This window comes from Silurus aristotelis (assembly GCF_946808225.1).
Source record: "Silurus aristotelis genome assembly, chromosome: 4".
NCBI lineage: Eukaryota > Metazoa > Chordata > Actinopteri > Siluriformes > Siluridae > Silurus > Silurus aristotelis.
Window position 1 is genome coordinate 29,595,522 of NC_139577.1, and position 27,210 is coordinate 29,622,731.

The 27,210-nt window shown below is 39.0% G+C and overlaps 1 protein-coding gene across 7 annotated transcripts in view; it reads right to left on the bottom strand.

Annotated features, from left to right (window-relative positions):
• Nucleotides 1-13,952, bottom strand: part of inpp4b (inositol polyphosphate-4-phosphatase type II B) — a 765,675-nt gene extending 751,723 nt beyond the window's left edge. For all 7 annotated transcript variants that reach the window (XR_014533081.1, XR_014533083.1, XR_014533084.1 and 4 more), the window contains exons 1-2: nt 13,528-13,952; nt 5,500-5,565 (exon numbers count right to left, since the gene is read on the bottom strand). Coding sequence is in view for 3 of the 7 variants with exons in the window: in XM_083538648.1 (XP_083394774.1) it covers nt 5,500-5,565; nt 13,528-13,576 (115 nt within the window). In the remaining 4 variants the exon portion in view is untranslated. The remainder of the gene's footprint in view (nt 1-5,499; nt 5,566-13,527) is intronic.
• Between the last annotated feature and the right edge of the window lie 13,258 nt (nt 13,953-27,210).

Below are 27,210 nucleotides of genomic sequence, written 5' to 3' on the forward strand. Positions count from 1 at the left end.
ATCTCCCTCACCGTGTCTTCAAAAAGTCCTACATGCACTGTCCCTCTAATAAACTCGTTTCTAATCCTGTCCATCGTCGTCACTCCCAACGAAAACCTCAACATCCTCAGCTCTGCTACCTCCAGCTCCACCTCCTGTCTTTTATATATAGAAACATTGTGTTTGCTGGTGCATTTCTTAACCAATCCACATATTGGAGGCTATTACCCTTCTGTCTACTGTTGATTTTAGAGCTTTTCCACTTCATAAGCAAATTAAATTTACATTTGATTTAAATTTCATTTTGCAAAACACTGATGAAATGAAAAAAAGACTTGCATTGTTTATCACTGTCAGTACTACGTTAAAAATCCAATCCACAATATGAATTTCTTCATATTTTATGCATGTTTATTTCTACCAAAACGTCTTAGAGCAGATGTATTGCTATATTATAGTATGCACTATTAAATCAAGTACCCCAGAATCAGAAGTTTTCACACTTGCAAGATGTTCAGCATTAAACTAACATTCCTCAAAATGTCTTTAGTGGAAGAGACCATGTGATAAGGATAATGAAAAGACAACTACTGAGAAGATAAAGTGGAGAAAAAAAAAAGAAAAGAGCTTTAAACTGAAAATATAACTTAATAGTCTACAAGAATATTTTACAAAATTAGCCCTGTTCTAAAGACAGATATAAACCACAAATCATGAAAAAATTTTTAGAATGTCTGAAAAATGACACAAACTACACAGTCTTATCCCCTACTTCAGCTAAAACAGCAAGAATCAATTGAGTGGTTAGCAAGAAGACATGCCTTTAATGAAATGTTGGGTTTCTCATTGACTGAAAGCAGTGCAATGCAGATGCATTCAAATCATTTGCTATTTGGTTCGGTATTACAATACATATAAACAAATGTTTTGTTTGTTAGATAGCTAGAGAAATAATCCTTAAGTAATGGAGAGTGTGTTAGAGAAGTGAAGAAAAGAGTGCAGGCAGGGTGGAGTGGGTGGAGAAGAGTGATAGCAGGAGTGATTTGTGATAGAAGAGTATCTGTGAGAGTAAAAGGGAAAGTTTATAGGACTGTGGTGAGACCTGCGATGTTGTATGGTTTAGAGACAGTGGCATTGAGTAAAAGACAGGAGGTGGAGCTGGAGGTAGCAGAGCTGAAGATGTTGAGGTTTTCGTTGGGAGTGATGAAGTTGGACAGGATTAGAAATGAGTTTATTAGAGGGACAGTGCATGTAGGATGTTTTGGAGAAAAGGTGAGGGAGGTGATATTGAGATGGTTTGGACATGTGCAGAGGAGGGACATGGGGTATATTGGTAGGAAAATGCTGAAAATGAAGCCACCAGGAAGGAGGAAAAGAGGAGGACCAAGGAGGAGGTTTATAGGTGTGGTGAGGGAAGACATGCAGGTAGTTGGTTTGAAAGATGCAGATGTAGAGGACAGGGGGGTATGGAGACGGATGATCCGCTGTGGCGACCCCTAATGAGAGAAGCGGAAAGAAGAAGCTAGAGAGATAATCCTACAGAAAGGCTGGTAGCCATGTAGGACTAAAATGCACACTTGGAAGTTAATTGCGCAGAAATACATACACATATTTTTGCGCAATCAACTTCCAAGTGTGCATTTTAGTGATAGCAGGATGAGGATGGATTCTCTTGTGAGTCTGGTTCCTCTCAAGGTTTCTTTCTCATGCCAGCTTAGGGAGTTTCTCCTTGCTAGTGGCTCATTAGGGATACATTTTCAATTATAAGGAACAAACATACATTCTTTTATAACCGCTTTATCTCTGTAAAGCTGCTTTGAGACAATGTCTATTGTATTGTTATACAAAAAAAAACCAAAAAAAAAGATTTTTTTCTGCAATGCTACAGTACACAGCTCTGTCCATCATCTCATGACGGCACACGTCCAAAAACCTGCCCAAACTTCACAGCATGATCACTTGGTGCAGTTCAGTTGAGTCAAATCAGTGAACTGTGCTGGAGTTTACCACCTTGCTCAGACTTTCTGGGACCAGGTGTGTTGGCTGCACTAACCTGCATGTGATTATTGTGTTTCCACATGCACAAACAAACTTTCCTGTGGAAAAAAATACACACAGCAGGGTTTCATTTAACCAGACAAGACATTGTCTATTGGAAAGCAGCCATAAAATGTGGACAATGGGGACAGCTCTTCAAAAGAAATTTACCAACATAGACAGACCACTATGCTTTTATAAAAAAACAGAATTCCCATTATTCAATCTGAAATGCTTTGCTTGTCCCCACCAAGGCATCTCCAGTGTCCTCATTATCACTGGCACATAAATGAGTCTTCATTTCTTTAGTCTACTTTCACTACCAATCTTTGCAGCCTGACAAGCTCTAAGCTCTAAGAAGGAAGGAAGAAGAAAAAAAAAACCCACACAAGATTTTTAAGCACTACACTGCAATTACAGAGTCCCCTACTCTTTTATCGATAGCCTTTTCCTCTGTGTGGGTTTCTATAGATCTCTGTATGCACTTTCTGTGCCTCTGAACATCTCAATTGATCGATGAGCAGCAATTAAAATTAGCAAGTGATCAGTGGAGAAGAGAGTTCACCTTTTATTTTTTTTTTGCAAATGGTTTAACAAGAAAGAAAAAATAAAGAAATCCAGGAATGCTGTAACTATGCTGGTGGACTGCATTCGATACAGATGGGTTTAAACAGCAGCCAAATAAATTGAGAATATGGCTGGATGTTTATGACCCAGAGCAACAGAAACAAAGCCATCTTTCTACTAAACAGACAAATGAGATCTCTAAAGCAGTAGAAAACACACTGTGAAACACTCCCACGTTAGAAAAAAACCTCCATTCAATAGAACACATTTCTTACCATCTGTGTTTTTCGGTGTTATTACTGGGGAAAGAAACCAGCAGAAATTCCCTGGGGGGCTTTGCACTACAGGGTGGTAAGGCAAAACAGACATTTTCTTATTTATTTACGATTTTCTGCTGATCCATTTGTAACATGTGGTTAGTGAAGGCAGGATGAAAGAGCAAAGAGAAATCAATGTGCTTTTAGTCAAATGTGTTTTTAGAGCACATACAAACCACAAACTTGAAAGATCCGTAATCATAAGACGAAGAATACAGATAAGAGTCAAAAGCCAGGAAATGAGAGGGGTCATGTATGAAGAGGAGAGCTGATTCTTCAGATCCCTCCTTCTAGTGTGTTATATCGAACCCTGACACAGCAGAAATTTAAAAAAATGATAAAGATTTACTTCATGTTTTTCAGCAGAATCCTTCACCCTCCCTGACTGGAAGCTCTCATGTTTTCATAGATGAAAACTACACTAAGTTTGAGGTCACCTGACCGTCATGCCCCATATGTTCCTTTTAAACATCCCATTCCAGATTTTATCTTCTTTGGCGGTTATAATAAGTCCAATTATCTAGCTTGGCTGTGGTGATTCATGCTCATTCAGCCACAAGAGCATTAGTGAGGACAGGTACTGGTATCAGGTGAAGTCTGGAGTGCAGTCTGTCCAAAGGGGGTTGAGGTCAGGGTTCTGGGAAGGACAGATGTGTTCTTCTACTGCAACCTTGGCAAACAATGTCAAAGGCATCGTCATGTAGAACAGTTTTGGACCATCTAAGTTTCAGTGAAGAAAAACTATAAAACCACAGCATAGAAAGACATTCTGTACAATAGTGGGCTTCTAACAATGTGAAGTATAATATAGGTGGAATAGTCAGCTGTCCACAAACATTTGACAACACAGTATAGCTATTGGGTGGAAAATGGTAAATGATTGATATCGAGAAAATGGAGGTTGGGAACAAAAAGGTACCTTCTGAACTATACACTCAGACAAAATGAAATCAATAACAGGACAGGAACGAAGGAAGAACTAGAATGAAAAAAAGAATCACATAATGCAAACTAAATAAAGTATGACAATAAAATCGGCAATTTGTTTTGTACTTTTTATTGAACTTTTCCCTTTTGACTCCTAGCCTCTGTCCTGAAAGATTAAATGCATACAAACACACCAACCAGTCATCACTAACTCCATCTGCTGGCTTGGAGAATATGTGAATGAATATTTTATATATATGATCATTAAAAATACAGATCCAGTGCCACTCATGCAATTTGATAATTTACTAGTGTAAAGATTGACCAAACTCATATGTTAATGTACAGATGTTAAAATTTTCATCGTCAATTAGCTTCAATAACTGCTTTACACATTTTTGTTCACGGTGTTTAAATATGGAATGGTAGCCATGTTGGTTCAGTATTCCTTTCACCCAAATGAGGATGGGTTCCCCTTTTGAGGCTGGTTCCTCTCAAGGTTTCTTCCTCATAACATCTAAGGGAGTTTTTCCTTGCCACAGTCACCATGGCTGCTCATCAGAGATAAATACACACCATTCACCTTAACTGTAAATTCTGTAAAGCTGCTTTGAGACAATGTCTGTTGTGAAAATTGCTATAGAAATAAATGTGACTTGACTTGACTTTCACCTATAATAAGTCTCCAACCTTTCCTGCTCCAAAACAACCGTAAACCATTAAACTTCCACCTCAAAGTTTAACTGTGGGGATGGGACTGAAATCTGCTGAAATCTGATAGTGGTCATGCTTTCGAATTCTTCTGTTAAAGCCAAAATGGTCAAAGCCAAATCTGGACTCATCTGTCCACAGAACTTTCTTACAGTCATGTACTGTCTAATTCAAGCGTTTTTGCCTTCCATCTACATTAGGTTGTTGCATAGAAGCAAAAAGAACATGGCTGTGTTTTAAAAACAATAAAAGATTAGGCGTTTCAAAACTTTTGACGGTCACTGTATGAAGATGAATTAATAGCAGTTAAGTGGTCTAAAAAACCATACTGGTGCTGCAGTGCCTTTCAATTAATCCTACACTGTCACCGCTCCAGCAAAATACAAATAAAGATGGCCATTTTTTCCTATTTTAGTCCACATGGCATTGTCCTTTTTAGTGAGAAACATGCATTACAAATCCCCTCGGGGCATATCGGAAGATGAACAAAACACACATGTACATATACCCTAGTATAACTTTAAGATATGTGATGTCCTTGTGATCTTAAAATGCTCCAAAAGAAAAACCTATGCAAACTATCAAACATTTATAAGCTTGGGAAAAAATAAAAAACAGCAGAGCATTCAGAATTCCGAAAGCCCTTTGGCTTTGAAGGGATGATCGGTATGAAATAAAGGTCTTCATGGAAAAGGCTGCTGGATTTCTAGCTATGGCCTTATTTCCTGTGACCTTGTAGAATACGTTATGTCTGGTGTGTAGAGCAGCTTTCCCACAGGGCCGTGTAACTGATTCCAGCACTGGTAATTTCCCCAAATCAGGATCACTCCAACTGATGGATGGCAAATTCATTATTCACTATGCAGCCTGACATATTTCACATTTATCTTTTTTTTTTGTTTTTTGTTTAAACTTTCCTACCATATCCATGCATATTAAAGAACACATCTGTATTACTTACCTAGGCAAAACTCCATGTGCGGGACTCTGGGGACACTAAGGATCAAACCAGGATGTGACGGACAGGCTGGAGGAAAAGGAAATAGAGGGAGAAAGCAATTTAATTCTCCACCATATGTAAATCACTGGATAAAATTTGTGTATTACCACTTTTACATTTAGACATAAACTATCATAGACACAAAGTTGACAGAATGAAAAATAATTTTTAGTGTTAAGTCTAATGGAAAAGAAAACGTGGACTGTTCCTGTCTCTGGAGAGCAGTGTAGGAAACTCTGGTGCATCCGTGTTGTCTGTTTAAAGCGCCAGACATAAAGCCTCCAAACCCAGGATGACTGATGGTGACAGCCATTTCAGATTATGCAAACTGACTGTGATCCATTTCTCCAATGGCGGAACATGTCAGAGCGACAGAACTTGCACATCCATCGCCATGAGTGGCTTTCGTGACAGACACCTAAGCGAGGCCAGCTCTGCGCACACCATCTGCTACCAGTCATGGCCTACCAAGGCCCAAAGCTCAGGGGCCATAATCAGTGAGTGAGAGCGAGAGAGAGAGGGAAAGAGAAATAGAGAGAGAAAGAAAGAAACACTGGAAAGCCTCCCACTAATCCACTAAGCTCATCATATCGCACAGGAAGTCCGAATTACATCTCTTCTCATAGTCTGGGGACAGAATACACGCTCTTCACAATGCCATGCATGATGAAAGATCTAGCTGATTGCACAGAGCTGATTGCCAGTGTCACGTTCTGTTCCCTCGGCACCACTGAGGAAGCGCAATCGCATGTGAAGTACAGCTGTGTGTAAGTGTGTATTGAGGAGTTGTAGTTGTTGTGGTTCTTATTAGAAAATATTTGTGGAATTGCTCAGTAGAGATCTGAGGTGGCACTTGTAAACTCAGTTCTCCAGAACAGTGGGGAGAATTTAGAGAGATTGTGTTTTATCTCGTCACCTGGCTGGTCCTGCTGCATCGCTGCAGACTTTCACTATACCTATTTATAGTCATTAGAAAGCTGCACATAAAACGTCCAACATCCTCCATAATTCCCCCTCTGTCTCTGTATGCTCGAACACCTTCCAGTTTAACACATGGTCCTTATTTAGCACATCCTCCATAGTGCTTTTCACCTGGTCCCCAAATGCTCCAAATACTGTTCCCACCCTGTCTCGACATGTTCCAACACCATCCCTGCCATTTCCTACCATTTCACATGCTCCTAAATCATTTCCACTTTGTCTTTTTGGACAAAGTTATTATCATCCCTACCAAGTCTGTATTTGTTCCAACATCATCCCCAACTTGCCTCCACCTGCTTCAACAGCCTTCACACGATCCCCACCTTGTCTCCACATGTGTCCCTTTTCAATCCAGTGCTGTCCATAACCCATTCTCACATGCTTTTCTATGTTATAAGCCATTCAACTGAATTTTGGTGGAGACGAATACCTGAAGTATAAATGACACTCTACCTGATCACCTGATGCCATCAAAAACTCAAGTACTGCAGTAAGGGCTCTGGGCCTTTAACACTCATGCATCATTAATGCAAGTTTTAAAGAAAAGGGGCTTTACATGGCTTTTTTTTGGGATAGAGACTGATTGTAGCTGATTAGGTGGTGATTGTGGTTGATTATCAGTAGATTACTAGCCAATCAGGTCATTGTCTAAAACAAGACGGGTCAGTGAGTGTAGCGATAAAGTCCATGATGATGCATCGCCGCTCCTAATGACGATCCTCCTGAGAGTGCATCTCGGGCCAGAGATGCTTTGTGAGAAATTACTTGGCACGGCGTGCACAAACACAAACACGTATGCGCAATCATTACACCCATCATAACTCCCACAGGGCAGGCTCATGGCCACCTGGGCCTGACTTACTATGGTGCACCCACTTTGTTAAGAAGTCCATAAAGTGACCTTACTAGCAGTCCTGTATGATTAACAAGCACCCACAGTGGCCCACACAGCTGTATTTATAACCCATATTCATTGATAAAGTACTGCCGTACAAACACTTACACACACACACACACACACACACACACACACACACACACACACACACACACACACACACACACACACAGCTGACTCGTACTGGCGTAACTGTACGTGCCGGCAATGCAGCCTTTCTTTTGGATCAGCACCTGTCAGAGGTTCATTCTTTATTTACTATCTCCTTTTATCAGATAGCAAAAGGCTGCAGATGAAAAAGACAGAAAGAGACAGACATGGGAAGACTAATAGAAAGAAAAACAGATGTGTCTTAATGTTCCTCTTCCCCTGGGCAAAACAGTGGTAATGGATATAATGATGTAATGAACATGGTGGGTTTTGGCTTGCTGCCTCATACACCACCTTTCTCATTTGTGTGCTTGTGTAATGAACATTTTATCACACACCTACCTAATTGTTCCAGTGTGCAAATGTACAGTTAGAGACTATAGCTCTTTTTTCTACAATATCCCATTTTTATCCATGATTTCTCCATTCGCCTACAATACAGCCAATATATAATGAGATGACAGCTGCTGGATTCATACATTTTGGCTGGTGTTCTGTTTCTCATCCCAGCACTGAAAAATAAAGTTTTTTTTTATTTATTTTTTATAGCAATAACATTGCACCTGTTACACTCATACCAGAGCAACACACACTGCAGGCTGATTTTCTGTTCTGCAATTGCATATTTACAGGCACTGAGTCAAGGCATATGAGCAAATCGTCATAGGTAATGCCTTTATTATAAACTGAGCGTGTACACTAGGGGTCAGTGTTGCATGTAGCACATTAGATTTAGCAGAAAAGAGTAAGTGATAAAAAGCTGCTACAACATATTACTAGAGTAATCATAAACAGATGGCAATACTGGAGTAACTTTGCTCTGAAAAGTGCTGACCTCACATCAATTATAACCCAATACAGCACTTGCCTACAACATGTCTGAAGCAGTTTCACTGATCTGTATTCATCAACATCAAGCGGTTCATATATTAAAGTGCTTCGTTTAATGTTTTAATCCATAATTCTAGAAATCACAGTATGTATTTATGTATGCAAATTTCTGGATGCAGTAGGACAACTCATTACATTGTTACGAGGTGGTATCAAAAGTTTAGAGACTATCTGGTGCTATTCTGACGATGTGTGTTATCACGTTTGCGAGTTTACCATTGACACCAAGTTATAACAACGAGCAAATGTGAAAGCCTGCGTGAAACTGGGCAAATCTGCAACAGACGTTTGACTTTACATATTTTCGACATGCAACGATGCTGAAACGAGTCGTTCGAGGTGTTTTGAGTGACACGCACGCTTCAAGAGCAGAAGAACATCACTGAAAGATGACGAGAAAGATCGGGAAGACCTGTTATTGAACTTAACCGCCGGAAAATGTCAAAACCATTAGGCAACTTGTGCATAATGATCGTCGGAGAACAATCCACATGCTTTCACTTCCGCATCCATTCTACTATCCAAATTTGCCTCCTTCGAACTTCGCCCTCTTCTTGAAGATGAAGATCCAGCTGCAAGGTCACCATTTTTACACCTTTTGGAGAGCCAGCACAAATTGCAGAAGGTGCTTGACATGCTTCAAAGGACACATTCTAGAAGTGGCAGGAACACTGGGAGCCTTGTATTGCTGTGCAGGGGGACTATTCGGAAGGTGATAGTGTGTAAACGTTGATAAATAAAGTACTTTCTTTTCAACAGAGCTAGACTCGAAACCTTTTGATACCACCACTTAGATTGCTTCTAGTCACATAACCCAAACTTTCCTAGCTAACCCCAACTGAATTCAAGCTGGGCAAAGAGTATGTTTCATGCAGCTCCTGAATTTTTTTGATTTGATAAATCCGAAATGTTCTGTCTTTTTGTTCAGTCATCCTTTAAATCAGACATGTGCTGCCTTCTCCAACAGTTCATTCAGTTTTGAGTTTTGCTATTTTTCAAAACCAGAAAGGAGCAAGGAGCTACTAAACAAAGCAAAATTACTCTTTACAATTGAGTTTACAGGTGTTGCAGATTTCCGCTCTTTTGTTCCAGTGGACTACCCCCCAAATATGGTGTTCAGTGATAGTCCTATACCAGTAGTAGTCCTATTCCAGTAATCTAAAAAAGAAAATGAGTGCACAGCAAAGCTGCCTATAGATATTAACTGTACACCGACAAATATGGACGGCATTTTTGATAAAACTCAATGGTGACTCAAACCCTCAAAACTGTTTCAACTACTATGAAATTCAATCCATGTTCTTCACCACATTTTTGTCAAGTCTCTGGCATGGCTCAACTTGACCCACCATTACTCAGGAGGCAAGAAAGTCCTACAGTACATCAAAGCTCTGAGGATTTTGGCACCCAGGTGTTGGAATTAACATCTCTTGGCTGTCTGAACAGCTGAGTCACTAAGTCCTCAAATGAAGACAGAAGAGCTGAGCCATCTCTCCCCCAAACACTTAAATGAGCAGTAAAAACATCCTCACTATCAAGGTTGTAGCTTGGTGGTATTCTTAGATCCTGACCTATTTGTACTAGCATGAGAATGTTTTTGATGGAAAATACAATGCACTGTATCTAAGCGGCCCTGGGAACGTATGCCAGAAAGCCAAATGACAATAATTGCTTGAGAATCTAAAATCCACATTTCTTATACGTTCTGATACGCCATGTATTAATTATATTTTCAGTACTTTGTACCGTCTCGGTTACTAGAGCCACTATATTTATACACACAAAATATTTTATAGGTTCCCAAGGGACAAAAGGATAAAAATTTAACTTGGATATATTTTAGAGTAGCCAATGTGCAGCTTGTATAGCAGTACAGATTAACTGCTCTCTAAAAATAACTCAACATATAGACATTATTGTTTAAACAGCTGGCAACTAAAGTGAGTACACCCTAAGTAAACATGTCAGGACCAAAGTGTCAGTATTTTGTGTGAACACCATTGATACCCAGCACTGCCTTAATTCTCCTTGATATGGAATTCACCAGAGCTGCACAGGTTGTTGCTGGGATCCTTTTTCACTCCTCCATTATGACATTACAGAACTGCTGAATGTTAGACACATGGTGCTTCACCTTCGGCTTGAGGAGCCCCACAGGTGCTCAATTGGGTTTAGGTCTGGAGACATACTTGGCCATTCCATCACCTTCTGCTTCCTCAGAAAGGCAGTTGGAATTTTGGTGATGTGTTTGGGGTTTTTCATGTTGGAAAACTGCCCAGTTTCTAAAGGGAGGACGTCATGTTCTGATTCAAATTGTCACAGTACATGTTGAGATCCCCTTAATGAACTGCAGCTCCACAGTACCAGCAGCACTCATGCAGCCCCAAACCATGATGCTGCCACCACCATGTTTCTCTTTAGGCAAAACTATTTTCTTTGTACTTTTCACCAGGGCATCATCATACATGCTGGACACCATCTGAGTCACACAAGTTTATCTTGTCTCTTTAAACCACAGGACATGGTTCTGGTAATTTATCCTCTTCACCTTCAGAAAACTGTTTGCAGGTTTTCTTGTGAGCCAGCTTCAGAAGTGGCTTTCTTCTAGGACGACAGCCATGCAACCGACTTGTTGCAGTGTGCAACGTATAGTTTGATCACTGACGAGCAGACCTTCAGCTTTTGCAACCTCTAAAGCAATGCTGCAGCAACTCTGTTTTTGAAGCAGCTTCTGCACCTGATGCACTGCAGGAGGACTCAACTTCTTTGATGGACGCTTGCGAGGCCTTTTCTGACTGGAACCCTTCTTGGAAAACCTCTGTATGACCCTGACCACTGTACTGTAACTCAGTTTCAGGGTGATACCAATCTTCTTATAGCTTATCCATCATTGTAAAGAACATCATTGTCAATTGGTTCAAATATTTCATAGCAATTTATTGCATGATTTGCATGAGTTAACTTGTGATCTTGTGATTAATCGCAACTTAATCACACAATTTTATCTGTTCTAAAAGTACCTTAAATTAATACTTTTCAGGTTTTTAGTACTCTAATCAACATGGGCATGGACAAAAATGGATGCTTTATGCAAATGTATAATTATTATTAGTGAAACCAAACTCAACATAGAGCAAAATATTTGTTTCTAATAATAATAATAATAATAATAATAATAATAATAATAATAATATGTTTTAAAGTAATTATGGTCTTTTAAATTATGTTAATAATCAGGACACCAAACGCCAATAAAGAAGAAGAAGAATCATGGTGGATTTTGGCGCTTGATTTGAAACTTGGCACATCAGTAAAACAAATTTTTTAGTTTTTAGTGATTCAAAATTATTTTTTGTTAGATTCAATTTTTTTTATATCTGAGTAATATATATATACACATATACACACACATATAGAGAGAGAGTGAGAGGGGCACAAATACAGAATAAATGTAATCTTTTTGCCTGCAGCCTGAGAGCGATCCTTCTGCCTAACTTGGGAGGAGGGATGGAAGGTGCTTTGGGGGTGGAACACAACACACCATTCCTGCCTGTGATTCTTCTGAATGCAAACATCAGTTCATCATCCTCGTCATGAATACAGATTCCATTATGGCAGACAGACTCCACAAGGAATCTCATATTTATTGTCTCCAATTTTGTTACTTTCACGAAAGTCATTTACTTCTAAAGGACGTGAGAAGAGAAGATAAGAGAAGCCTCGTCTTGCATTTCGTCTCTCAGGACATCGTGATTTGTCTTAACATCTCCATGAACTACGTGATTCAATAACACCACGTTTCCAGGTAACACCGTGTGCCATTACTCAGTGGCTGTTAACAAGACAGCGACTCGCTGTACCTGGCACTGAGGGAATTTAAACATGGAGGGTTTTTTTGCTATTAGCTTTAAAAGAATTGTTCAAACACACACTTTAGGGACGATTTAAAGTTCATGCGAATGAATAAAAAAAGATCCTGAGCGTCAGGTGTTGCATGTAAATGATACCAATATTCCAGGTGACTCTGGTCAGGTGAGCGATGTTTGTTCTAATGTTGTATCTTGAGAAATTTTTCTAGGTCACCTGAGCTCCCACTGCTGGTGCAAATAGATTACTGTCAGCTGTCTTCTGTCTCTGCTCTGTCAACAAGGAAAGCTAAACCAAGGCAGGAAATACACAGCTGTCAGCGATTCTTCCGAATCAGTCTTTGTGCGTGGTAAATTGTGCAAAAGCACACGGAAGTGGTTATCATTACCACTTCAGTCCTGCCTGAACTAGCGATTACACTAAAGCACTTTGGGATGTCACATTAATGTCCTCCTCTGGGGATGGAGTCAGAAGGCACATCTTGATGAAAGTGGAAACACAAATATGACATATGAGCACACATTTTTTTAATTTGATTATACAACCTTAGTAAAGTCAGAAACCTTTTTTTTTCTCAAATTTAACATACAAGATCGAATAAACAGATAAATAAATAAACACTGTACAACACTTCATATGAAAATATCCAATAAAGCTGTAAAGGTAAAGATTTGAATTCTACCAGATCTCCACAATCAGAACTGCTTTTCCAATTCTGCCTCTGTTATAAAAACCTGGAAAGCTTTTAATAGCTAAAAAAACTTATCTAAACCTCAAACCTCCTTTTCCTCTAAGGCACTTTTGGTTTACTTGAGATTCTGGTGCGTTTGGAAACTGCATCGCATGTCCTGGGTAGAACTAGACCTACGCAGCCTCGATCGGTGTCACTCACTTCACCTGAAAATCTCGCTAGCGTTCTGCGCATCCTCTCCTTCTGACCACACTTCGCCGACGCAAAGTAAACAAGGCAAGAAATAACATTCAAATGTGTACGAGAGATGCGAGGGAGAACACGGACAGAGAGGGAAAGAGAAAGAGGTTGAAGGAGAAACGGAGAAAGATGCGCAGAGAGCAAGAAACGTACGAGTACGTGGGTGTTTGTGTGTGTGTGAAAGAGAGAGAAAGAGAGAGAAAGAAAGATCCACAGAGAATAAAGCAAGGACATTCGGTAAAAGCGGTAGATAAGCCAGTAGATGACTCACCAGCTGCTGTGGCTCCTCTTGCCAGACTGTCTGCCTCAATCGCTGCCATCCCACAATTCCTTACGAATCCAATCCAGTGTTACAGTGCTGCCCAGAATTCCCAGTGCACTGAAGAAACAGTGCACAGACTAAAGAGCTCGAGTTAAAGAATTCCCTCTGCCAGCATGGAGCGACGTGGAGGAATATGGATGCGCTGAGGGAGGGGTCCTGGAGTGAAAGGGGGAAAGAACAGTGACGATGGAGAGAAGAAGGAGATGAGCTTGAGGAGAATTGGTGTTATGTACGCTGCACAGCCCTATCCATCAATCTCCTTCCCGTCAGTGAGACAGCCAGCGTACACTGCACCGACTTGCTCCCTCTCTACCATCCCTCTGTCTGCTTCTGCTCTCTCTCTCTCTCTCTCTCTCTCTCTCTCTCTCTCTCTCTCTCTCTCTCTCGCTTTCCCTCAGTCTGCACTCTCTCTCCTTTTCTCCTTCTCCTCCACAGACTTCTTTCCTTTCCTTTCCTTTCCTTTCCTTTCCTTTCCTTTCCTTTCCTTTCCTATTTAATTTCTATTCTCAAAAAAAGGAATGATTAGTCAAAGCCGAACTCTATGTAGACAATCTTCACCACAGCAGGTGAGCTGGAAAGCCTACTGAGAAACCTGGGAGAAAATGAAGTATAAAGAAAAAGAAAAACGTAATAAACACACACACACACACACACACACACACACACACACACACACACACACACACACAAAAGACATGCAGTGCAAAAGAGAGAAAGAATAAGTCAGAGAGCCGGCAACAAAAAAAGAAGGCAAAGAAAATGAGAACAATCTAAAAGAATCAAAGAGATTCTTTGACAGCAATACAACTCGATTCCATAGCCTTTAATAGCTTACATTGGAGATGGAAAAAGTGTGTGTGTGTGTGTGTGTGTGTGTGTGTGTGTGTGTGTGTGTGTGTGTGTGTGTGTTTGTGTGTGTGTGTATGGTAATTTTTTCACTGAATACAAAACATTATAGATAGAAGATTCATCTCATTTTAACATCGTCTTACTTTTTATTCAGCTCAGAAACCTTGATGTGGACCCTGAAGGAAGAAAAATCAGCTGTTTAGTTGTACTTTCAATTCTGGATATAATGGGTAATAAGACTCCATTCACTTAAAACATCTGTTTATATTAAAGAGCTGCATTTAAAAAGAAGTCTGGCGTGTATTTGGGCAACAAGCATTTCTATAGTTTAGTATGTGTGTATGTGTGAGCGATGGTATTTTGTCTGGCATTCTAGATTCATCTCTTTAAAAAGCGGCTTTTGGCACAACGGACATTTCTAAAGCTTTTTGGCTTTTCCAGAAAATTCCATTTTTAAACCAAAAAACAAACAAAAAAATAAAATAAAAATGCCCGCAGTCAAACAGTGTAATGACTCTGCACTCTATGTGACTAAAAGTGCTCGACTATCAATAAATCTGCATTTAACATAGCAGCATCAAACTACTCTGCCAATGTCATCACATTTAGTGATCTGGACATTTAATAAAACATTTTTCCAGACATATTTCTGCTTTACAATCCCATCACTAACCATTTACAAGTAGGATATTGTTCTAACCAACAGGCTCTCTTCTTCTTCTTCTTATTTCGTCTGCTCCCATTAGGGGTCGCCACAGTGGATCATCCGTCTCCATACTACTCTGTCCTGTACATGTGCCTCTTTCAAAACAATTACCTGCATGTATTTCTTCACCACATCCGCAAACCTCCTCCTTGGCATTCATCTTTTTCTCCTTCCTGGCGGCTCCATCATCAGCATTCTTCTACGGATATACCCCATGTCCCTCCTCTGCACATGTCCAAACCATCTCAATCGGGCCTCTTTTACTTTGTCCTCAAAAACATCCTACATTTGCTGTCCCTCTAATTAACTCATTTCTAATCCTGTCCATCCTCCTCACACCCAACCAAAATCTTAACATCTTCAGCTCTGCTACCTCCAGCTCCACCTAATGTCTTTTAGTCAATGCCACTGTCTCTAAACCATACATCGTCTGAGGTCTCACCACAGTCCCATAAACTTTTCCTTTCACTCCGGCAGATACTCTTTTATCACAAATCACTCCTGCTATCACTCTTCTCCACCCACTCCACCCTGCCTGCACTCTTTTCTTCACTTCTCTAACACACTCTCCATTACTTTGCACTGTTGACCCCAGGTACCTGAACTCCTCCACCTTCTCCACCTCTTCTCCCTGCAACTGCACCACTCCACCGCCCTCCCTCTCATTCACACACATGTACTCTGTCTTACTCCTACTAACTTTCATTTCCCTTTTTTCCAGCATGTACCTCCACCTCTCCAGGCTCTTCTCAACCTGCTCACTACTCTCACCACAAATCACAATATCATCAGCAATCATTATAGTTCATGGAGACTCCTGTCTGACCTCGTACTTCAACCTTTCCATTACCACTGCAAACAGGAAAGGGCTCAGATCTGATCCTTGATGCAGTCCCACCTCCATCTGAATACACTCTCTTTACTAGTTGACTACTAGTTTACTACAGCTGCATCCTTTATTGCTCTTACTTGCAGCACATCCTTTCCAGCTCGGTCCCTCTGCCTGGCCAATTGTTACAAATTCTTTCCTCCTTTCTTCCCCTCTCTTGTTCTAACCAACAGGCTTTAAATGTTAGAATCTGTATGATGTGAAATTAGAACTGGAATAGGATGCATCTACAGGAAAACAAGGGCTAAGAGAACCTAGTAAGTGTATGCCCTATTAGGTAATAAGATTTATTTGAACTCATTATAGTAGAAGTTTACCAGTTGCTATAATGAGAGACAGGATAAGCTAACTGGGATTTTTAATTTTTCCATTTTTATTTACTATCCAGGCTGCAGAGAGCGTTTTGCATGATTGCCAATTTGCTTCCTTCTAATTAGTTTAACTTCTGGGATTATCAGGTAAGCAAAACAACTGATTCCTACCCCAGAAAACACCTCACTCAAATTCCACAACTGCTCACTCAAAACCCAAACACCTCACTCATACCCCACAACTGCTCACTCAAAACCCAAACACCTCACTCATAACCCACAACTGCTCACTCAAAACCCAAACACCACACTCATACCCCACAACTGTTCATTTAAAACCCAAACACCTCACTTAGACCCCACAACTGTTAATTTAAAACCCAAACACCTTACTCAGACCACACAACTGTTAATTTAAAACCCACACACCTTACTCAGACACCACAACTCTTTACTGAAAACCCAAACACCTCACTTAGACCTCACAAACATTTATTTAAAACCCAAACACCTCACTTAGACCTCACAAATGTTTATTTAAAACCCAAACACCTCACTTAGACCCCAGAGCCGCTTGTTTAATCTCCAAACATCTCACCAAAAACCCACAACTACTTATTTAATCTTAAAACACCTCACTCAGACCCCACAACTGCTCATTTAATCTTCAAACACCTCACTTAGACCCCAGAGCTGCTTATTTAATCTCCAAACACCTCACTCAGACCCCACAACTGTTTATTTAATCTCCAAACACCTCACTCAGACCCCACAACTGTTTATTTAATCTCCAAACACCTCACTCAGACCCCACAACTGTTTATTTAAGCTCCAAACACCTCACTCAGACCCCACAACTGTTTATTTAATCTCCAAACACCTCACTCAGACCCCACAGCTGCTCACTCAAACCCCAAACAACTTCCTCAATTCTAACAACTGCTCACTCAAACCCCAATGCCTCAACACTGCTCATTTACACCATAAAAACAGCTTATTCAAATCTCAAAACAGTCCCAGCAAACTACAACACTGGGCAAAATACAACACAGCAACTCGGTGCAACCCAAAAAATCATAAAAAGCCCAGGCAAAATTCAACATCATCCACAAAGAGCTCTCGATGGGCCCAAACCAGCAAGTTCTGCCAAATGACATGCATTCATTTGTTAAAGGAGTTCAAAGAACTCAAGAAAAACTTTGCCATCTGGAGCTAATACACATTTATTTTCAAGATAGTGATAAAATAAACAAATGTACATAACTAGACAAAAAATTCAAACAATGTTGGAAACTTGCCCAAAAAAGTATGAAACAATTACAATACAAAATGAACAACGACTGCAAAATTGATTGCTGTCAAAATGTAGATCTGCCAAAACATACTATCTTGCTCATCAAATGCATGTCACACAAGCATTGCGGACAAGTGTTTTTTGTTTGATTATACGTAATGTGAATATTGTGTCCTAAAATTTGAGATTATTTGAGATTAACTGTTATTAATCAATTAAGAAAAACACATGCAGTCAAACATTTACGCTGAAATACAAACATGCATGCAGCTGAGCACATATTAGCATTCAAATCTATTCCTCGTAAAGCAATATCGGCACGATCAAGGCCGGTCTGATGAAAACAGGGAACAGAGATCAATAAAGAAAAAGAATCATGAGCGTGAAAACAGAAAGGCAGCGTGGTTAAAAAAATAATGAGAGTAAAAGAAGGAGAAAATACATGATGAAAAGAAGCACAAACATGGCCTTTGTACCTATTTAATTCAAAGTGTGTTTATCCATCTGAGTAACTCTCGGTGTTCTTTAAAATTCCATCCCCACTCCAACATGCCATCCAGCAGGCCTCAGGACTGCTAAAAGCCTGGCAGGTTTTGACAGCTTCTGAGAGAGCTGCCAGTTCCCCTTTCTCTCATCAACCTGGATTCACAAAGATGCAATAAACTCTGCCTCCTAAAACAGACTCACCAATCTCTTTTCCCAGAACCAAATTTAACTACACTTCCTGTACACTTCGTGTGACTTCGCTATACTTTTTCACAAAACTCTTATGCAGAACCAGTATACCATACCCCTTATTTAAATTACAACAATGCTTTGTCACCGAACACAAAAGTAACTAACCAAAGTCTCCAAAAAACTCCTAATCGATCTGCAAAAACTCAGCCCTGTGAATTTCCTCATCAAAATCACAAAATCCAAGTCACAAAACGTCTTTACCACGTTTGCGGGATGCTAATATCGAAAAGAAACGTTTATAGTCTATAAACCTGAGCAGGTTATGGAAATAAGGGATCGACAAATCCACCATGGTTGTTCTTAGATTTGAATTTGAGACCCTTCAACTATTGCTGGGTTCTTATTAAAGCCATACTAACCCACAACCCAGTAGACTATGCATCTTCACCAAAACCAGGATCACTAAAATCACTCAAAAAGCCTCACACAACTCCTCTACTGTGAATAGACTCAACCCCAAATCCAACCGCAACAAACTTCTCTACCAAAAACAAACCACTCACTTCCTTATTAAAATCATAATTACCTCATCAAACCCTGTCTGGATTCACCACAAATCGACTAACCAAACACCGAACTCGAATACTACACCAGGTTCACAAAACTCAAAACTTTCTTTATCCCTGTGCTCATTCTTCGAAGCACTGGCAAATATAGTTTAATGAAATAGGTGGCAAGATGGTCCCTGTAAGCCTGCACTGTCAATAACATTGACTTACCATTAAGAGAGCGGAACACAGAAGAAGGTAATTATTGGGAATGAGGGTTAGAGCAGCTCATCTGGTAGCCAAAGGAAAAAAAAAAAAAAAAAGAGAAAGAGAAAGAGCGAGAGGGTGCTGTTTACCCAGTTCCTTCTCTCTGCTGCAGAGAGTTTGACAGATATATTTTAATAAAGAGAATAATGAACCAGCAAGTGATCTAATTGTCTAGAACAGTAATTTCAAAAGCAGTTACCTGCATCCGAGCTGCTGTTGTAGGGGCGATTACAAGTCCTTGATTATTCTTTATACAAACATGTGAAGGTCAGAATGTAACCAGACAAAAAGGTCAAATGGATACATACCTAGAATTTTATGTCAGACGAGGTTTAAAGATTTTGCTGCCACAGAAAGGCATTTAAATGATGTACCATCATTCCTGACTTTTCCTGTCAAATTAGGCTCTTCTGCAAACTGTTACCATAAAGCTGAAGACACAAAATTGTATGATATTTTTCCTTCACTTCAGCCAAACATGTTCATTCTCCTTGTACACCTCCGTCTTCCATATTTATATAAAAACGACCTCATGCTAATATACTGTATATGTCATATATTTAAATATTTAAGGGCTGTCAATCAATTAAAATATTTAATTGTAAATAATCGCTCATTTCTATCTGTTCTAAATGTACCTTAAATTAATACTTGAAGATTTTAATACTCTAATCAACAAGACCATGGACAAATATAGATGGTTTATGCAGATGTATGCTTATTATTAGTGAAACCAAACTCAACATAGAGCGTAAGGACAAAATATTCTTATAAATGTTTAAAAGTAATTGTGGTGTTTAAAATTATGTAAATCATCAGGACACCAAACTGAACTTTTAATATGTTTCCACACGGACGGTTCTAACTGCCGGATGTATGCACCATTGGCGGTGTTTATTTATTTTTCTTATATCTGAGTAAAAAAGAAAGACAAAAAGTTCTCTTTTATATGTATCTATTTATATTTTCAATAAAAATAATCAAACAGAAATGCACGCTGCATTAATCGCGCATTGAAAATATATATTTGTTAACGCATTATAATCGCATGAATCGTGACATCCCTAAAATATTTATTTATTTATTTATATTTGTTTATTTATATACACAAATTCACTTTCTGCACACATTTGGAACTAATTATAACTTAAAAAATGTTAAAAAAATTATTAATGTTCCCCATATTTCCTCTTCTCTTTACTGTTTAAAATTGTTTTCTATTTACTGTAGTTTGCTGTAGTTTGCCTGTAGCCTTACTTAAGCATTTCATTGTACAAACTGTCACTGACATCTGTACACATGACAAATTAAACTTAAAACATTTTTCAGCATTAAAACAACGCTGTGCACAAAACCAGCTCATTAAAATATGGTTTATTTGGGGTGGAATGGAAGATCTTGAGTGACCTGCTACAGAGATATGAACTCACGCCTATTAAACACCTTTGGAACGAATTGGAACTGACTTTATTAATGCCCTTGCGGCTGAATGAGCACAAATCTTTACCAGAACCAGAAGTGGAACATCTGAATGTGGTATGGGATGTCCCAATATGAATCTTATGCCCTGATGTCCTTAAACTTAATTGTACCATAATATCATATGTGAATGACATAAAATGCTTTTCTGGGAAGTATACACAATTATTTGAGGTTACAAGTATGTGGTAAAATTTATGTATGGGATTACATCAAATAAGTTGTCTCTCCAACAGTCTTGCCTTCCTTTCATACTTCTTGCAACTCTGACACAACACCCAGGTAGGACATCTATTGATTTATTATCATGTCAAATTTCCTACACATGCTCTTTAACTTCCCCACTATCACAAGCGCAGCAGCTGCCTGTTCAGAGTTTGAGGGACTAGCTTGAAGACTTGTGTGTCTTCAGGGAGATCTACTCAATTTCCTTCCTTCCTTCTTAATTTCACTTTTTCATATGTCTCACCATTTGTTTCTGTCACCAATGTAAGCCTCGATTCATCATGCTCCTGTTCCCAAATTCTCCCTATGTGTCTACCTAATGCTTTCTCTCCTAGCGGTTTTATTTCTCGGCCTCCGTTTCTCCTCTCTAGTTCCTTTGCTGGAAGGAACAGCTCTGACAGCTCTAAAGTCTTTCAAGTCCCTGAGCAAGACACACTTATCATGCTGTGCTATTGCAGCTTTAACAACAGGAGGCCAAAAAAAACACAACATGAAATTTGCCCCACAACACTGCCAGAACAGCAGGAACATGGTACTCGTTTAGGTTCAATATATTTCTAATGGTTCAAAGTGAAGCAAATGACTTAGAAACAGGTGTATGGCATCAACTGATAAATATTTCATTTTTAAAGTAAGTAAGTAAAAAGTTGCTCTTAGCATTTGGGTGACATGAGACTGTAAACAACTTAAATAGCTTTAAGAATAATATAGCAGCAGGAAATCTCATATGAATTTTGCACGAATGAGAAGAACATGGGTATTACTCCTTGAGTTTTTGTAAATAGCAAATGTTTAATTTTAGACATCGGCGTTAGCCGTAGTTTAACAATATTGCGTTAAGGTCCTTGTGACATTTCCACTAAAATGAAACTTATCGTTATATGTAAAAGGTGCTTTGGAGAGTTTTAATAAAATAAAAAAATTGATAAAAAAAAAGTAAGAAAAGACATTGCATTTCTTAGGCTATACAAATATGTAATTATTTCCACATGTAAATGCCGAAATAACTTGACTTCATATGACATTTGTTAATGAATATTTGCTTTGAAATGCGTTCGATATATTTATATTTAAGCAAACTGACATATCGTTGACATTTTAAGTGGCAATACAGCGTTACAGCAGTCAGCACTGCCACCTGACTGCTCCAAAGCCCCCCGGGTTCTTCCTCACTGTCTAGGTGCAGTTTTACATGTTCACATGTTTGTTCACATGATTATTCCCATACATCAAGACTATTCCTACCTCATGCCCAATGTTCTGGCAAAGACCAGGATTAAGCTGTTACTGAAGGTAAATGTCTGCTACAAGTTTTTAATCCATAACCACAGAATAGGATCAAGATGATCTCCAGTGCAAATATGAGCAAATGAAAACAGTCTGGAAACCAAATCCAATCGCTAATCCAAACTATAATACTCCTAGCTTTTTATAAAGCTTGAGTCATGTAAATTTTAATAAAACTGCAAGCATTGGATGCTGGAAATATTTGGTGCTGGAGTGTATTTCAAAGAGCCCCATGCTTTCAAACTAACGGGCAACAAAGGCTTGTAAAATTTTAGGACCAATTTTAAACTATATTTTAGTATTATTCTAAATTATATGAATATTTACTATATTTACTATAATTCCCAACTCAGTGAAATAAAAAAATGATGCAATTCACGCATCAGCTGGATGTGATACAGTCAACAGATGAAGCTGCCACAAAGAACAGCTGGCTGACAATTCACGCCATCAATGAAGCTATTTGTGACAACATAATTATCAGCCCCTAATGGATCCCTTGTTCACTACACAGGGTGGAGAATCAATTACACCACTAGGATGGACACAACATGTGCTTTGGCACCCGAGACACAACTATTACATGCCCAGGCTCTTTGATTATTTATTTATTTTCATTTATTATATTTTTATTGAGAGTTGTCCAGTGGACACATTCTTAATGACCCCCCCCCCCACCTGCTGAACTTCACATACTAGCTAATCTAATTAGTAAATATAACATTTGGTCTTTTAAGGACCAGGAACACATAGGTGTTTGTATGCAAATGTATAATACATATACATACCAGGTCCACCTTTTGCTACCAAAACAGTGACCCATTGAGCAGTAAGAGCATTAACTTCATCTTGTCTGTTGGATCAAACCACATAGTCCAGCTTTTGCTCCCCACGTGCTCCCCACGTGTATCCTTGGTCGCCCATGACCCTGTCGCCGGTTCACCACTGTTCTTTTCCCTGTTGCCGGTTCACCACCGGCAACAGGGAATTCCTTTCTTGGAGCACTTTTGATAGATACTGACCACTGCAGAGCAGAAACATTCTACAAGAGCTGCAGTTTTAGAGATGCTCTGACAGTCATCTAGACATCACAAAACTCAATCAAATCCTTACGCTTGCCCATTTTTCCTGATTCTAACACGTCAACTTTGAGGACAAAATGTTCACATTCTGCCTAAAACATCCTACACACTAACAGATGCCATGATGAAGAGATAATCAGTGTTAATCACTTCACCCATCATTTTATAATGTCAGTGTTATGCCTGAACTGTCGAATCCAGTGTGCATTTACAATAAACAGTCTCTGACAATAGGAGATGCTCTCTAGGTCTTAGGGATGATGTATTTTCTCTCCCCTGACAATCAGAGTGACACCAGCCGAACATGATCCCCTGTGAGCTCGTATGTGCAGAAGGCAACACTTTTCGCTTTTCCCTGAATGTGTTATGCTGCTCGGTGACGTAAACCGCGGTGTGGCTTCACGTGTATTCCCGGGTTCTTTCCTTCTGCAAGCGGCTATATGTCGAGAAAGCAAACATGATGTTCTACATTGGAAACTCTTTTAGGAGAAGAGAAGTAATTCATCTTCATTCCTTCGCAAGATAAAAGGCCTTAGCCTAGGTTAGTTAGATTTCCAGGCAACATGGGACTTGGCAAGTTCATTTATTCTCCAGGTGCTAATTGAAATATGATTAAATGGATTTATGATTTGCGCTGCTCATGTGTGGTACATGTATATAATGGCTTATACAGAGCTCATTGGGATCTGGTCAATTCTTCCAAACCAATTATATGCTGACAAATTGCTGCATAATAAAAGCAGCGGAGTGCTAATACGTCAATGGCCAAACCGATCCTGTGTTTTTTTCTCTAAATACTTCCTGAGGAATAACATGTTCAAAAGCTTGGAAACTTTTTTTTTTTTTTTTTTATTTTGTTTCAGGCTTTAACTGCGAGCTGGGATTTCTCTCTACCTCTTTAAGTGCTAATGAATTCTAGTCTATTGCCTAAATACTTTGGGTCATATTGATAAACTGTAATCCAACTCTTGTACCTGCTCATGGCTGGTGTTCTGCTGCAGTAATCATGGTTCCCTGGAGGCAGGCTCATCAGTGCAGGCTTGATGCTCTTGCAACTGTTCCTAGAGAGCGTAAATAAGAGAAAAATCAGAGTGAGGGCCTACACCCAGCCTACCTGGCCCCCGGCGGCACAAGCAGCCTGGGCTAATTTCTAATTGGCGAGTGCAGATGGCATGTGGAGATACAAAGGTGCTAAAATTAACCTCTGCTCTAATGGAGCGATGGTGAGAGTGGGAAAGGGGGCGGAGGAGGAGCGCTGCTGTGCACTGTAGATGTGAAGATAGTCGCAAGCATTTTTTTAAATAGGCAAACGAAAAAGGTTTTATAGAAACGGATTTTGATTTGGAATCCTGTCAGACAAATTGACGCCTCAACAGATGGAATAAATAAAAGCATTGTCAAGGAGCCAAGCAGACAGGGCCGCCCTTGCATCACTTCCTGATTTTTAACTTGGTGCAGCTTTAAAACCCAGGAAATTTCAAAGGACTGATTGCACTGAGCTTAGAATGCTGATGAAGACAAATAACGTATATAGAGATGCACACACACACATACAAGCAATGGGAAAATCCTGTACAATCTTATTTGATGTTTGGAGAGGAAGCGTATTTCTTTGGCTTGTTTTCTTTTCTTGTTTGCTGTGGTAGCAAATAATCAAAACAACAGAAAACCAATTGGGATGGGAGCAGGTACACTTCTGCTGCTGAAAGCAATAAAAAACACTCCATCCAACGGAGACTAAGCCCTTTCCGACACTGCGGCAACGACTCACGGTAATGGAAGATTTCAGGCTTACACTAAGATCCTCCCCCAATATCAAAGCAAAGCCATAATGAAGAGGAGAAGTAAACCTCTCCTGTGGTTACATCCCACAGTGCATGAAGAACAAATAATAAAAAAAGAGTTGCTGCAACAACCAACGCTTTATCCCTTCTCTTAGTTATGCCAGTCATTCTGACTCAGAGACCATCTAAAGGTGCAGCCTTAATTTCGGTTTGTGAATAACGATTGGGTTGAAACCTGAAAATCCCTATGGTTTTATTCCATTATACATACAGTCACACTGCAAAAGCAACATGCCAAAAACAATTTATCCCTCTGGAACAGGACAAATAGAATGAAAATTAAAGAAAAAAGAAGAAAAGTAACATTTTATGTTTTTTGGGGTCCTAACAAAGATTTCACAAAGAGTAAAGGTGACGTTAGAGATAGCATTTTTAGCACTTTAGCATGCATGGGCTAAAAAGTCTGTCCAACAATTAAGCTAATTTCAATAAATGGATTTTTTTTTTCTTGTTATTTAACACTTTTGAATGTTTTGCTTTTCATTTATTCAATAGCCATGTTCTAGATTTATCTGAAATTATTAGAGTGTGCCAGGGGTTTATATTTTACAAATATAACGAGATGGATGGATGGATGGATGGATGGATGGATGGATGGATGGATGGATGGATAAATGGATAGATGGATAGATATTATTCACAAACTCGTTTTTTTACTATCACTCCTGTACACTTTTTCTTCTTTGCTTATCTTAATTTTCGTCACAATCTTCGCTTTCTGGCTTCGCTTCGCCATCTGGCAGCGGTGTTTCAAGCTCGTACCTCAATTTATTGCTCGCGTAACAAAGCAAAAAATCGACCGAGTGACTGCGTGTACCTCAGAAAACTCGAACATTAATGCACTCGTAGATCAAAGTACCACTGTATATATATATATATATATATACATATATATATATATATATATATATATATATATATATATATATATATATATATATATATATATATATGTGTGTGTGTGTGTGTGTGTGTGTGTGTGTGTCTTAGTACCACTATTGTAGTTTTCTCTCTACACCACTATGGCTACAACTTCTAAAATAATTGCATGCTTGGCAAGTGGTTAAGACGTGACTTTTGACCAGAAGGTCATGAGTTCAAATCTCAGCACTGCCAAGCTGCTGTTCCTCGGCCCTTAACCTGTTAACTGCCCAGATAAGGAGGTCTAACAAATGCCATAAATGTACATTTCAATAGCAGTTCCCTCTTTATTATTATAAATTTTTTTTTCAAATATTGCATGATTTGGAGATTTTTGGTACAATACATATAATCATTCATTAATAAAAAATTTTACTGTACAGTTTTACATCTTACACTATTGACAGGCAAAATCTGATCACAACAATTTCAAGATTAAAATTTCTTTAAAGAATGGCAAGAAACTAATTTGATTATGACAGAGTTGATTCTAATTGTATAAACTAGATACATTTTCAATTATAAATTTTTTTCAGACACATACAGTAGTACAATGATGTTCTTTTTTTACAGGCATATGATAATTCTGTCTTTTTCAAGTTGTGTTTGCAGAATATGGTGAATTTCTGGTTTCAGAAGGTGCTACCTGAAGAAGCGTGGCATGATGTAGTACTTTTATGAAAATAATTATAATAAAAAAAAAATTCATTGAAGTGGTAACCTTCCAAAAAAAAAAAGCAGTCAATGCAAGTAACATAATGCTTAGTGACAATGATTGTATAGAGATATTATCATCTCTGCTTCATTCATCAAGTTTCCAAGGATTGCCCAGAATTTTTTAAAAATCAATTTATTCATCAAAAGAAAACTCAGACAAATGAACGAGCGAAGCTGTATGCCTGAAATATATGAGTATCTCATAAGTGACAGTGAATAATGGTACTGGAATATTTTAATGTGCACTTGAGCTATGACTGAATGTAAATAAAAATATAAAATGATTTTTTCCCCCTGCTGTACGTACGTATATAGAGCTGTACGTACAATCCAGGTGTCTGACACACTTCTACTGCTGTGGTTGGCTCTTTTCACCGTCCAGGTCCTGCCTGATTTATCCTAATGTTCCACTTCTGCGTGGTGCTTCTTTATCTGTGACTCAGTTTCTGCTGCTGTGATTGCTGCTCTAATGGTTTCCACTTTGTAAAAAACAGTCCGACATCTCACTCTTTCCTCTGTGAATAATTTCAACTCT